The 13,703-nt window shown below is 46.1% G+C and overlaps 2 protein-coding genes across 3 annotated transcripts in view; one reads left to right on the top strand and one right to left on the bottom strand.

The window, feature by feature from the left end:
* The window catches only part of USP49 (ubiquitin specific peptidase 49), a 33,586-nt gene extending 23,036 nt beyond the window's left edge, over positions 1–10,550 (top strand). For both annotated transcript variants that reach the window (XM_063356480.1, XM_063356479.1), the window contains exons 5-7: positions 520–628; positions 1,074–1,279; positions 2,044–10,550. In XM_063356480.1, the coding sequence (XP_063212550.1) occupies positions 520–628; positions 1,074–1,279; positions 2,044–2,234 (506 nt within the window). In that variant the 3' untranslated portion in view covers positions 2,235–10,550. The remainder of the gene's footprint in view (positions 1–519; positions 629–1,073; positions 1,280–2,043) is intronic.
* Positions 10,551–10,685: 135 nt separating this feature from the next.
* TOMM6 (translocase of outer mitochondrial membrane 6) lies at positions 10,686–12,103 on the bottom strand. Its single transcript, XM_063356493.1, has 3 exons — positions 11,946–12,103; positions 11,773–11,874; positions 10,686–11,006 (listed from the first exon to the last, which is right to left on the bottom strand). The coding sequence occupies exons 1-2, from the start codon at positions 12,056–12,058 to the stop codon at positions 11,778–11,780; spliced, it is 210 nt and encodes a 69-aa protein (XP_063212563.1). The 5' UTR covers positions 12,059–12,103; the 3' UTR covers positions 10,686–11,006; positions 11,773–11,777.
* Positions 12,104–13,703: the final 1,600 nt, after the last annotated feature.

The following is a 13,703-nucleotide window of genomic DNA, read 5'->3' as shown; positions in this document are numbered from 1 at the left end:
GTTTTACGTTCTTGGGCAGGCAGAGCCCCTGCGAGAGCTGGAACCTTGCTGGAAGCATTTTCTGCTGACCTGTATTAATATTCTTGAGCTAGTGAAGCTTGCTACTGCAAGCTTCAGTGATATAATAAGCAGATCAAATAGTATTTTAACAGAATACGATGTCAAATAGTATTATTTGTATGCTGGTAGTTCACCTGTTGAAAGTGCTACAGCCCTAGATGTCTTTGGCACTAGCTCTGTCTTGATATTCCTGGTGTATTTCTGAGAGCAAAATATCAGCATGAGCAGCTTGAAGGCGATAACTGATTGTGTGATTATGAGCCTCACCAAAGTGAAAAAGGTTAAGTATTTTTAAACGTGCAAGTTTTAATCCTAGAGAATTTCCTGCTCTGTGAAGAAATGTTTACTTGCGCGTCCGTCCTGAGTGCATGTGAATGTGCTCTTCCCCTTCTGAAGATTAATTCTATCCTAAAAATCTTTGCCTTGATTTTTTTTTTTTTAATTTTTTTTTTTTGGTAGGCAAACGGCGGAAGTCTTCTCCTAAACCTCTTGTTCTGAGTGAAGCTAAAAAGCAGTTAATGATCTACAGACTACCTCAGGTCCTCCGACTGCACCTTAAACGATTCAGGTGAGTGAGACACACACTGCATGGTGTCAGGCAAGTGATTTGCCACTGTCTTTTTGGAAAGTTGAAGTGTGTGGTGTTTATATAACTGAGTATTTTAAATGCTGTTTTGACTGTCACTGTAGATGTTCGACTTTCTTTGTGTTTGGCTGTTGTAAATCTCAACAATATCCTAACAAATTGTCCTGGTTTGACCTTCGTTTAGTGGCCAGCCCAGCCTAAACCACAACACAAATAACAAGCGGGCATCAGTGACAGAATCAGTTGTATTCAAAAGATGTTAGAGCGAAAACAGAAGGAAAAAATTATATGATGTGTACTTGACCCTAGCAAGGAGAGCTCTTCAGAGTTGTTCAGCAGTGGCTGCCTGTGTGTGCATCTCCCTGCAGCCCTGTACCGCTGTCGAAGCAGGATCCCGAGTCTTTGATTCGTGCCCTTGTGTTTGCAGGTGGTCTGAACGTAATCACCGTGAGAAGATTGGGGTCCATGTCCTCTTTGATCAGGTATTAAACATGGAACCTTACTGCTGCAGGGACTCCCTCTCCTCTCTTGACAAAGAGACCTTTGTCTATGACCTCTCCGCTGTGGTGATGCATCACGGGAAAGGGTTTGGCTCAGGACACTACACAGCATATTGCTACAACACAGAGGGAGGTGCGTGTGCCTTATTACGGGGGAAACAAATTCAAGAAACTCATGTTTTATTCCATAGATGTACTGCTTTGTAAAGCTTTATGATCAAAGTTGTTCAGAATCAAGTTTCCTGAAATTCGTACTTGTTTCCCAGAATGTATTGCTAGTAGCATGCTTTCTTTATTTTTTTTTTCCATAAAGCCACAGATTGCTGCTCTTTGCTTTGCAGTCCTTTGGGATGCCTTTTATTGCTTGCTGTTAACAGCATGAATGCTTCATTTTCTCTTGCAATGTAACTCCATGGAGCTGCTCCAGCTGGGTGTCTTTTCTCAGTATCCTTGGGATGATGAGATAAACAGAAAGTGTTTTGAAACTGGACAGGAACTGTTCATTAATAACATCCGCAGGGTTTTTGTGAATTTCCAGCAGTCTCTTTCTGCAGCTGAATTAGCATTGACTCTGCCTTCTGACTTGTAGAGAAAGAGGTACAAATTGGCTGTCTCCAGGGAATTTTTATTTTCCTAATTGAGCCTTTGGGCTATAATATACAATTGGTTAAATTATGATTTGGTATTTATAAACTCTGCTAACAGCACAGAAATGATCAAAATGTTTTCCAGACTAGAAACTCCTTTCCAAAGCATCTGTAGGCGAAAAGATAGAGGTGCCTTTTCTCTTACATCGCCCTTTTTCTCTGTGGGTGTTTCCTATGAACAGTTCCAAAATTCATTCAGATGGAATGATGCCTCCCTTACTAATGTGCTCTTTCTCACTTTGATTCCTAGGTTTTTGGGTCCACTGCAATGACTCCAAACTGAATGTATGTAGCGTGGAGGAGGTGTGCAAAACCCAGGCCTACATTCTTTTTTACACTCAAAGAACAGTGCAGGACAAAGCAAGAATCTCAGAAAAACAACTCCAAGCTCAGGTGCCATCCAAAAATAGTGATAAGGACAGAAGACTGACATTCCCGTGATGGGGAGCTCTGTAACTCAGTCAACAGTCTCAATTTTTTTCAAAACCATTGGCGCTCACATCTTTCCTCTTTGTAGGAAAAAAGGCTCGCTGCAGGAAGGGGATCAGATCACGATGTTTGCCGCCCAGGGTCTGGAAAAGCGTATCGAGCTGTGCAATTCTGACACGTAAGATCGTAGTCAGAATCTTGTTTTTAAAGCATCTTGTTGTTAAGTTATGCTCACAAAATGAAATGAGAAAGTTTGATGCTGTTTATCATTCATCTCATATCAAAAAGGAGTTGCGTAAGGTGTGTAACAAATGAGCACAACCAGGAAATAGAGGCATCCAGCTGGCTTCAAAAACCGTCAGTCCCTAGTAATGCTGATAAAACTCCAGAAGGAACAGGTACAGTACCCTCCCCTCTAATTGCCATTCAGATTTCCAGGGCTTGAATCACACAGTCACCCGGGTATTTATTTGAACGGTTGTTGGATAGATGGAGTTGACTGCCCTGAGAGCCGTTCTTGCTGGAGAAATGTTTAATGTTCTTCTACCAGAGAAGATATTCCCCCGGGTCTCAGCTATCTCCGTGATACTAATTTCTTTGCCATCAGTTGAAGGCAAACCCGTGGCTGGCAAGCTTAGTCAGCAGCTCTTTTTCTCAGTGTTACCGAGGCTGTGTGCACACTTGAAGGTTTATTCTCTGGACTGAACTGAATTGGCAGCTAAATTCACTAGCAATGTGATTTTAAAACAGTTCTGCTCTGGAGAAAGTGTGTTTGAAAACAAAACCCTGTAATAAAACAGGAATGTACCTGTGTGTCATACCTGTTTACAGTGGCAGCAAAAACAAAGCCTATACTACAGGCTTCTGCTGGCATAACTTTGTCATCGGGATTATAAAGGAGTCTGAGCCCTGGCTTGCCCAGCTGTGACAGCAGAAGCGGGTAGCGCGGAGGCATCTTACACTGGCAAACTAGCACTTTTTTGTAAGTGTGGCTTGTTTTCCTCAGGGAAACAGGGTGGTGGTGATACCGCAACGGTGGGAGACGCAGCGAGCTTCTGTTACCGCTTCTGTAATGGAGACATTCATTAATTGCAGTTGTCGGGGGAGGCCCAGACTGACCGAAGGCAGTGGGGTCGCACAGGTGTCGGGCGCAGAATTCAGCCTCTGAAGTCTTTATTTCTGCTGGGACGTAAAGGGAAGGAATGTAGTTAAATCTGAAATTCCATGTTGAGTTTGAAAGGTTACAAAAATGTCTGTATCTGTAATCAGCTTACTTTTTAGAATCCTGTGAGAAACGTAGGGCCTTAGTTGACTTTATAGTCACTTCTCAGCCTGCAGTTGCACCTCAGGTGTTTTTATAATTTGGGGTTTGGCTGTTCACATTTCATGTTTTAATCAAATCTGAATATGTAACTGCAGAGAGACATGATGTCTTTCAGTCTTGATGGGTTTTTTTTTTTAAAGTGGTTAAAGGTGAAGTAACCTAAAACATGAGGTCTTCAAAAAAAATTGGTTTCATTTTCAGACAGAGAAGTTGCGGAAGTGTGTTTCGCTTCCTCCCTCTTCTCCTTTTTTTCTTGTCAGTGTTTGCCCATCAGACACACGCTGACAACCCTACGTTGTTGTTGGAGGGGGTGAAGAGGTAAGTTTCCCAAATACCATTCTTCTCTTTCCACTGTGACTTTTAATCTCCTGTCCTGTGGGCAAACTGGTCTCTCTTCCTTTGGCTGCTGTCAGTCGCTGCAGCCACGCAGAGACAAGCGCAGCAAACAAGTAGTTTCTATTTTGTCAGAGCACAGTGTCGCACTAGGTCTCCTTGGTCCTTAAAGGTTCCCATTTCTTGTGTGTCTGAGCAACACGCTGCTTTTTGAACCTACAAAACTGTCTTTTTGACATTTAAATATAATTTTGAGATCCTGTGCCCTTATTTTTTTTGGAGACGAGACTGTTTGAAACAGTCCTATGGGAACTGATTAAAAAGTTTTAGTTTTGGTTCTCTAAATGTAGCAGGATCTGGAAGGATTTCTTATGAATGTCTGTATATCTATGTATTTACTAGGTAGGGGTTTTTCTGTGCTACCGGTAAATAACATTAATAAAAATGCAATAGGCCAAACTGAGATCCGATAAAAGTAAATGTGACTGCTGATTGCAGGGGAAGCGGAATTGGGTTCAGCACAGGTAGAAGCTGACATTCCTGAAGGAATCAAAATCAAGCACTTGTGATTATCAGATACGTGATGGATCCTTTTCTGGAGCAAAACATATGCTCTGTGAAGACTGTGTGTCTCAAAAAGAAAATTAAAGGGAAAATAGTGCTTAACATTGCCTTTTTAATCAAAGAGGTGGAAGGGAAAACTGGTGTTTTTCCCATGCATCAGTCCTCCCAGGACTGTCCACCCTTTAAGAGGATTATATTCTTCCAAACGACAGTCATGGTTTACTGCGACTACCAAATGGTGCGTTCGCTCTCTGAATCCCTTAGCCACGCTGGCCCTGTTTATATAAAAATTTGATAGAAAGACAAATCGTAACACAGCATGAGTTGTTCCTGCAGTGAGCTGAGACTTCGCTATGAATGCTCATCTTTTGACTGAGTGTTTTGCATTAATATTTGAATTCAGGTAGTAATACATTTGTCATGTGAATCGAGTGGGTTGCAGAGGGGAATGGGGAGCTGGGATCGTTCCTGTAGCCATTTGCTGCATCTGATGGCCCAAGCAGATTTTGTAGCATTTGCTGGTGACGTCTTTTGACACTAGTGGCCTCTCCATGTGACGTTAGCCTAGTTGTGCTGAGATGTGGAGATACTGCAGTCAGAAAAATGATTGCCCTGATAGGGAAGGAATGAATTATACTTTGAAGTAAATAAACTTGCTTTTTCCAACACTGTGAGGTTTCTGTAATATTTAGCTTTTATTTGGAAGCGATAGCGTATAGCATTTTTTATGCTGTTTGGTTTATATTTGTCTGCTGCAGGCTTCTTTATATAAGCAGAGCCCAGCGCTCCCTCCATGGTGGACACTGTTTTATAGTGTCCTGTTTGCCAGAAATTCTGATGGGAAGTTACCTCTCTACATCAGTAAGATGAAAATACTACTTGCAATCACAGTGAAGCCCACTTAAGCCTGACAAAGGGTAGCCTGTAAAACAAACTTTGTCCCTTCTTTAATGGTACGGCTTCAAATCCTAAATACACTGGTGCGTATTTTGACTAATTCCAGGTTTAAGGCTCTGCTTCTGCAAACGCATGGGTTCATGATGTGACTTAACTCACGCGTGAAGTTCTATGGCCACAGTCGCGTGTTGCGAGCTAAGTGTCTGCAACATAAAAACCTTTATTTTGGTGAAACTGGGAGTAGAATTGGTGCTGGGATTCCTGTACTGGGGTCCCAGTGGTGTAGCAAGGAGTGAGTTGCCTTGAGAGATGCTCAGAGCAAGCGTGAGGCTCTTGGCACCTTGCAGGTTGCTGTCTGAAGGCCCAGGAAGCCGCTGTGCGCTGGCAGACTGGCAGCCTTTGGGACAGAACAGTTCCCAGCATATCCTTATTCCATTCCACTTGCAAGTAACTTGGCATTCCTTAATTTTATGTTTTTATGAATGAAGAATCTTAATGTATTCATGGCCAGGTATGATACAGCATCTGCTGCAGCAGTTGGCAAACACTTTATTTTAGCTAACTTTATTCCACTAGCAAATTAGTTACATAAATTTGCCTTTATGTTATCCCTTTACTGTCTGTGTTCCCAAGTTAAACTATGCATACCGTAAAAACAGTTTCTTTGCAAAGCACTGAAAAACCAAATTATTTCCCCATTAGTTCTGACCAGAACAATTCTCTGGTCTGGCTTTGAAGTTGTTAATGTGAGGCAGCAAATAGAATAATGCATATTAAATGTTTGACGTCAGACTTCACTGGGTCCCCACTTAGGGACTTCCAGATGGGGGTTTTTTTGAGTATAAGAATAAAACTGGAAATGGTAAAAGCATTAAGTGTGTCCTCTGGGCTCGCTGTCAGGGGGGTTTTTTTGCTTTTAGACGGCAAGGCTTCTAGCAGAAATATTGTCTTGGTGGTAACTTAGAAACTCTTTTATTGATTGTAACGTCCCCAACGCTTAATTGCATCCCAATGAGAAAGACTAATGAACTTCTGGCTGCTGCCAGATCCCCCCAGGAGGAGCTCCAGTGGAAGTCGATGTGCTGCAGAATGAGAACTACGTGAGCAAGAGACAGGGAGATTAGTTTTACCTGCCAATACCATTTTCTGAAATAATTTTGTATGATTCCTTAGATTTGGTGCCTTGTACCCAATAATATTTTGCATGGGACAGAAACGTTGGGAAATAGGTCATGGGTCTCCCGCTCCTGTCAGAAGCAGACAGATTTGTGTGGTTTTACAAGTACTCAGTATCGCTGACATTTTTACACGTCATATCTGTACGTGAATGAAGTTTACCAGCAAGCTCAGAAGCTAGTATTTTAATGTTATATGTTTGAAATCTCTGTATGTGTAATAACTCGAATAACAGCTCGTTCAAAAGCGTATTGGATTCGGCTTCTTAGATTTTTCCCGTGTCATCCAGGCCCCTCCAGCCAGATCAGCAAGTTGGCATCTGTCAGAGCACGTAGCATAGAGCAAGGATTAAAAACTCCAGTGGGGTTTTTAGAGTAGATGTAGCTTTGGGAAGCACCTTCCGTTACAAACCTAATGATGATTGCTGGTTTAGGAAAGAAAAAATACAGTTCCCATTGCCATGGCAGTGTTTGTGCAGGTTTCCTTTTAGCAGTGTAGCAAATACTTCCACGCGGGAGCAAAAGCATGCCATAGTAATGCCTGTGCAAATTTAATATGCAGTAGATACAGTTGTGTAAGGTGGCCAAGTGTCCCTTCTTCAAATTAAATAGTAAAATCCCAGCACCAGCTCTGAACACTGCCTTTTTGTGTGCCTCTAATCCCTTCAGCGGGTTTGAGATCGGATAGGATGGACTTAGGTTAAGAATTTATTGCCTGTGGGAATAGAAAACCTCAATTCAGTGGGTTTTTTGGTGTCTATTACATTAATATCGATACCGGTTTATTGCAGATGGGAATGTGAAGCATTCGAGCAGGCTTCTAAATTTGTAAAACCACATGTTTAAATGATCAAAAGCTACATACATTAGTTACCTGGACCAACTAGTGATTATTTGTCTTAGTTGATTTTAGGGGTGTGCCTTTAGGCTGCTCCTTCTTTGTACCTGTTTTTATTTTGCGTGTGTGTGCATGTGTTTTGCTCGTTTAAAGGATGGTGGGCCAAAAGACTTTCAAAAAAGTTCTTAAGTCTTAAAAAGGAGCTTTGCAATGCACATTTCCAAAAGGGGGGGAGGGAAGAAAAAATGGAAAATAAAAAAGACCAGCCCAATGGGCCGAAGACTGACTTTAACCTCTATTAACTATTTATTGTTCAGAAGCTTGGCAGGATGCAGGATACACTGCAGTCACAGCGAAGTGCTGTACCCTTGGGGTCCTTCTTGAACTGCCGTACTACTGATTTTGTGCCGGCTGGGAGGCAGTTGGGATGAATGAAATGACCAGTAAAAAGAAACCCAAGCCGACTGCAGCAATGATCTCTGATCTAAGTTTAGAAGAGACAGGAAGCGTCTGACAAGGGGACCTTGCGTGTTAGAGGACTGCATGTTTTGCAGGCGGAGACATCGACAAAATGCAAACGCAGTCTCGTTCGCAGTAAGCTTCTACTGATTTTTGCGGCAAAAACTTTCTCTGATCAGTAGCCTTATAGTGGCAAAACGAATGGTGCTTTTCCATTAGATATTACAGTTCCTAAGGAACAGTACCCCAAATTCTCAAGTTTTATAAAGGAGCTACCTACTTAAAACCCACAACGTCACTGTAAATGCTTTGCCATAACTGGAAGCGAGAAAGGAGATGATACAGTCGACGACTTCACCTAATTTGATCTGTAATTTTTAGTCTTGATGACATACTTCCAATAGAGGTGGAAGGAAATTTGATTTTTATTTTTTTTCCATGCTGAAATGCTGTGCCCTGACTTGTCAAACTAGGATTTGGTGGAATATGGAGTAGGAGAGGCCTCCTCTTGTTCCTGCCATTTTCTGTGTGAGCATGTCTTTCGGGGGGCATGGGGCTTCTCAATGTTGCTCCTGCTGAAGAGGAACCACCACATCCCCTCAACGCGGGCAGGGTTCAGTGTGAAGTACTCGGGCTGGCCTTATTTCCTTAGAAAAGCGTATCTGTACCATGGGGATAATTCGTACTGCTACAACTGGGTTAGTACGAATCCGTGACGCGTTGGTGGGCAGAGAAGGTTAAAGAACGTATGATAGCAGGGGCAGGCTGGAGCTGGGCACGTGAATAATGTCACCACTGCTCATAGTGCACCGCTGAAGAGAATCGGTAGCTGAAAAATCAGGATAACCACCCGTGGGGCTGCCTCTCTTTTGCACAGTTAGCGTGGTGTTTGGGCTGCATAACTCCACACCTCTTATTTAGGAATGGCATGTCCATAGCAAGTCTCATCTTCACTCTCCTTATATTTATTAAATGACATTAGTACGCCTGGCCCTTAAGGCTGTTTCCTATTGCTACAAGATGAACCACACATTTCCATGTGAAAACCAAGTTTTCGCCTGGTTTATCAGATGTGCAAACTGCAGTAACTTACCACTGCCAACGCAGCGCCCATGTAAAAGAACTGGGTCCTGTTTTTTTTCCCTGCTTAACTTCAGCTTTGATTAAGCAGTCACAAACTCTTTGAGCCACGTCTAACGAGCAGTTTACAGGAAAGAAACAAGTGGATGAGTTTGTTTCCAGTAAAACTTTTTTTAACAGGTCTGCCTTTCCATACAGGAAACTTATATACAACTTAGAAACTTAAAAGAGCTTCTCCAGGAGGAGTGCTGCCCAGGCGAGCTCCCTGAAGGTGTGATGGGCTTGGGCAGGGTGCTGCCGGGGAGCCCCCGCTTCTGCTAATGCCCTGGAAGCTTCACTCTTGACTTGAGTAAGGGCAGAATTAAAGCGAATCTTCAGCACTTTAAAAAAGTTTATTCTGCTGTAAGTTAAGGTTGCTGGAAGGGTGCTGTTGGCAGAGGTTTGGCCAGAAGACGAGCAGTTTCCCCTCAATATGAAATCCCCTGGCAGCTCTTGTGGGAATAGGAGTTTAACGCTGCGCCGGTATCTTGTGCGAGGAGCCAGGCTGGAGCTTGGGTGTGTTTCCTCATTTTTCAGTGACTTCTTTGGGGACTTTAAGTCAGAACAGCCTCTAGTTTCTGCTTCGAGCTTCTGGTACTTGCGTCACTAATGACTTAAGCTGATGTATGCCATGCTGTGCTCATGAATGAGGCTGCCTTTGCTCCAAGGACACTGCCAGGCAGCAGCAAGTGACAAGAGAATCCAATTAATTACCGAATGTTTCTGGCAATCTGTCCAGCTGTCTTGCAGCTCAGTGCAAGCGCACCATTCCTAATCGCGGGTTCAGCAGCTTTTATTTTAGTCAAGGTTTGTTAAGACAACATCCAGGAAGTCACCTATGGCAGCCTTATGTGCTTAACTGCCTGAACTGCCCCCTGCCTGAACCCAGGCTTCAGGAGGAGATTAGTGTGTTCTAAATCAAAACTAAGATTAACTATAAAATGACTTAATGTTCTAATTAATCCCCTTTTCCTGCAGAAACTGTTTCTGCATAACTTGGATTATCCGTACTTCAAAAGAACTTAATTTCTTTACAGGATGTTAAAATACCTGCTTTGAAAACAGCATTTTTAAGGATCTGTATCAGTAGTGGAATGTGTTTCCCCCTGGGGCAGGCGAGAGGGCAGTTCTGGGTCACAAAACGTGCAGGCAGTGCTACTTCAGAAGAATGTCTTAAACTAAAAACCCGTGCGTAACCGTCCAAAGAATCTGAAGCCATGTTGCAGTCCTACTGCCATAATGCTCAGGGCTGGGAAGTTCCTCTGCTCTATAAAAAGCAGCTTCGAGGTGCTGTCGTGTAACGCACCCGAGTCAATCACCGCCGCAGCTCCCATGGTGCTTTCGCTGTTCCCCGAACAGCTCCACCACCTACAGCTGGACTTTGAAGTTGGTAAGGGCAAGCTGTAGTCTCAGTCCAGGGCGCTAAAATGCTATGCAACACCAAATGGCTTCTTCTTCCCACACACAGACATCATTCCTTTACAGTACGTGTCCCAGCTTTATCTCATCCGGACATCACCCAGGAAACCTTCTGGTGGTTAGAGTTTACCTAGGGCTTGTCACAGTTTTGTTTTTCCTTTGAATAAGTAGCTGATGGGTCCTGCTTACAACCCAGGACTGGACTTGTTCCTTTGTCTTTCGGGTGTGAAATATAAATCATGTTTTTATGATTTTTTTGTAAATCTTTACTCTTTTTACACCTTGTTTTTGTAAGCTGAAGTTTCTTATTAAAAAAAAAATGAAATTCCAGTGGGTTACGTCATTATTCTATGTACTTTAATAAACATCTAGATGGGGATACAAAAGAAAATTCCACACACAATGGCTTCACATCCTTGAGAAAACTATTCCCATTGTGCCTTGCAGAATCAACTGAAAAGAAATTCTCCCTCTCACACTTAAAGAGGTTTTCCCCTCCTTGTCATTGCTTCAGGCATGACAGCTTTGACGTGCGAGTAGCAGCTCTGCAGAGAAGGAGAACAGAACCTACTCCCATGAACATATCAGCTAAACACATCTCTGGTCCTCGTGTGCGGGGAGGGCGAGCTCTTTTCCTTTGCAGCGCTGTTTCTTTCCTAGGTCAGTAATTAAGCAGAGTTAGATGTGGTTGTTTCTAGTTCTAGTTGGCACAATTTAACACAGCTTTGCAACTCTTTATACAAATTTGATTGCTCTAGGCTTGGTGCCAGGGTCTGCTTGGGGTTTAGTCCCCCTTGTACCTCGTTATTCATTCTTCTATGAGGACAGGCTGAGAGAGCTGGGGGGGTTCAGCCTGGAGAAAAGCAGGCTCCAGGGAGACCTTCCAGTCCCTAAAGGGGCTCCAGGAAAGCTGGGGAGGGACTCGGGATCAGGGAGGGGAGCCATGGGATGAGGGGGAATGGCTTCAAACTGGAAGAGGGGAGATTTAGCTGAGATTTGAGGCAGAAATTGTTTGCTGTGAGGGCGGTGAGCCCCTGGCCCAGGTTGCCCAGAGAAGCTGTGGCTGCCCCATCCCTGGAGGGGTTCAAGGCCAGGTTGGACGGGGCTTGGAGCAACCTGGGCTGGTGGGAGGTGTCCCTGCCCAGGGCAGGGGGGTTGGAACTAGATGATCTTTGAGGTCCCTTCTAACCCAAACCATGCTGTGATTATCTTTTATTTGGCCACCTCACACGGTGACATCCCCTTCCGGGGGAGGCTGACATGCTTTGGAGGGTTCTGGCAGCAGGAGGGCCCACACGTGTGGTCACCACGCCTAGGTCACCGATATCCGGGGACAAGTTTTACAGCCAAGCGCAGCAGCAGCTCCTGGAGGCCGCTCGCCCCTGCGGCCGCCCGACCCCGCCCCGCTCCCCGCCGACTCACCGCCGCTACGGGACGGGCTGCGGGGCCATCAGGTCGATGTCCGTCAGGTTTCGGGCGACCCAAACTCCAGCGGCGAACAGCCCCAGGTTGACCAGCAGGTTCCTGAAAGATAAACCGGCAACGTCGGCTCCCGCGGCCTGCTCCCGCTCCCGGTCGCCGCCCGCCGCACCGACCTGCGGAAGTCGTTCCGATCGGTGGCGAAGCGGTAAGCGCTCCGCAGCCACCCGCGCAGCCCCGCCGGCCCGCCCGTCTGCCCTCCGGCCGCCGCCGCCGGCGCCGCCGCCATGCCGCTTCCTCCTCCTGCTCGGCCGCCGCGCGATGCCGTCACTTCCGGCGCGACGCGGCCTAGTGCAGGGCTCCCGCGCGACAAGGCCTAGAGCGGAGGCCGCTGTGCGGGGCTGCGGCGGAGGGAGACGGGAGGAACGTGTGGGGGACGAGGGAATGGCTGGAAATGCGTGGGGAGTGAGGGAATAGCTGAAGCGCGGCCTGGGCCCCGAGCCGGGCCTCTCCTCCCGTCCGACTCCCGCTTTTCCAGGCGGATCCCGGAGCCGGCACGGGCTGAACCCGCCGCCTTGCACCCCAAAGGCCAGTGCTCGGCAGTAGCCAGCAGCGGGAGCTCCGGCCTTGCAGCGGTGGCACCTGGAAAACGTCTCTCCTGTTTCCTTCCTCCCTCCTGGCCTGCGCCTGAACCTTCGTCCCGTTCTTTGTTCCCAAATTCTCCCTTCCCCTTCGACTCCGTCCTGCTCGTTCGCTCCGGTTCACAGATCTCAAACCGCTCTCACGCTCCGTGAGCCCCTGCCCTCAGCCCCCAGTGGGGCCTGGCCTTTCCCTAACCCGCTCCCCTTTTCCTCGCAGCCCTTCTTGTCAACCTTTTGGGGAAAAAAAAATCTTCTTGCCACCCCAGGCACAGGTTCCTGTTCCCATCAGCAGGTGAATTCACAGCAGGAAAATTGGCTTCATTAGCGCCATTAAGCCTTGCACGCGTACCTGCCGCCGGGGCTCCCTGCACTGGCGCTCACCTGGACAGCCATCGCCTTTTCTCTGCGCCCTGGTATTAATCTCGCTGTAATTGTGGCCATCCCTGCCTCGATTTCCACGCTCTTTGATGGCAGATTATATATTAGCGTGCCCACGGGGTTCCACATCAAACAATCTGGGACAGAGCTGCCGGGGTTGCTGTGACACCTGGTTACTACTGGTGGGACAGGGAGTTCGCTGGGCAAGCTGGGAGCAGATGGGTGCACTGAGACTCCCTGCGCCCCAGCTCTTGTGTTCTCATGTGCCAGAGCTCTTGTGCCTGGAAAAACTAGATGACGGTGTTATAGATTGTGGCCCAATAATTGACAGGAACCCGTCCAATTAATCAAATTAGTTTATTAAGCAAGCGGCAGCAAGCAAAACAGCGCTGGGCGGCCGGGGAGTCTTTGCTCCGCCAACGGCGCGCACCCACTTCCCGAAAGTAGCTGATTCTATACTCTTCTGGTTCCCGTATATGTGTCAATCCCGGTATATTCTGTGTCTGAGCGACGTGTTGCTGGTGGGTCGGTCTTGTCCCGCCTCCTGGTGGTCGTGAGGCTGAAGGCTCCTCATCTTTATCGCTGTCCTTTGGGTGACTCTTTTCAGCTTATCGCACAACTTAGCTCTTCCCTTTGAAGTGTTAAAGCACACCAGATGCCTGCGATTTAGGCCTTGAGGTGTCAAAGCGCCCCAGATAGCACAGCGGTTGCCTGTGATTTAAGTATGTGAAGGGTCAAAACATTGTAATTTTTCACCAGCCTTTCAGAAAGCCTGATTTGATTAACAAACATGATTTTATTTATTACAACGGGACTGAGACCTGCTAAATAACCTGGCCCGAGCAGAGGCATTCACTGCGGAGCCTCAAACCCGACGCAGTTTGAATCTTCGGTGCGTCACCCTGATGCTATGGG

This window comes from Chroicocephalus ridibundus, chromosome 20 (genome assembly GCF_963924245.1).
Source record: "Chroicocephalus ridibundus chromosome 20, bChrRid1.1, whole genome shotgun sequence".
NCBI lineage: Eukaryota > Metazoa > Chordata > Aves > Charadriiformes > Laridae > Chroicocephalus > Chroicocephalus ridibundus.
Note: the sequence above shows the minus strand (reverse complement) of the source record. Positions and strands in the feature narration are given on the sequence as shown.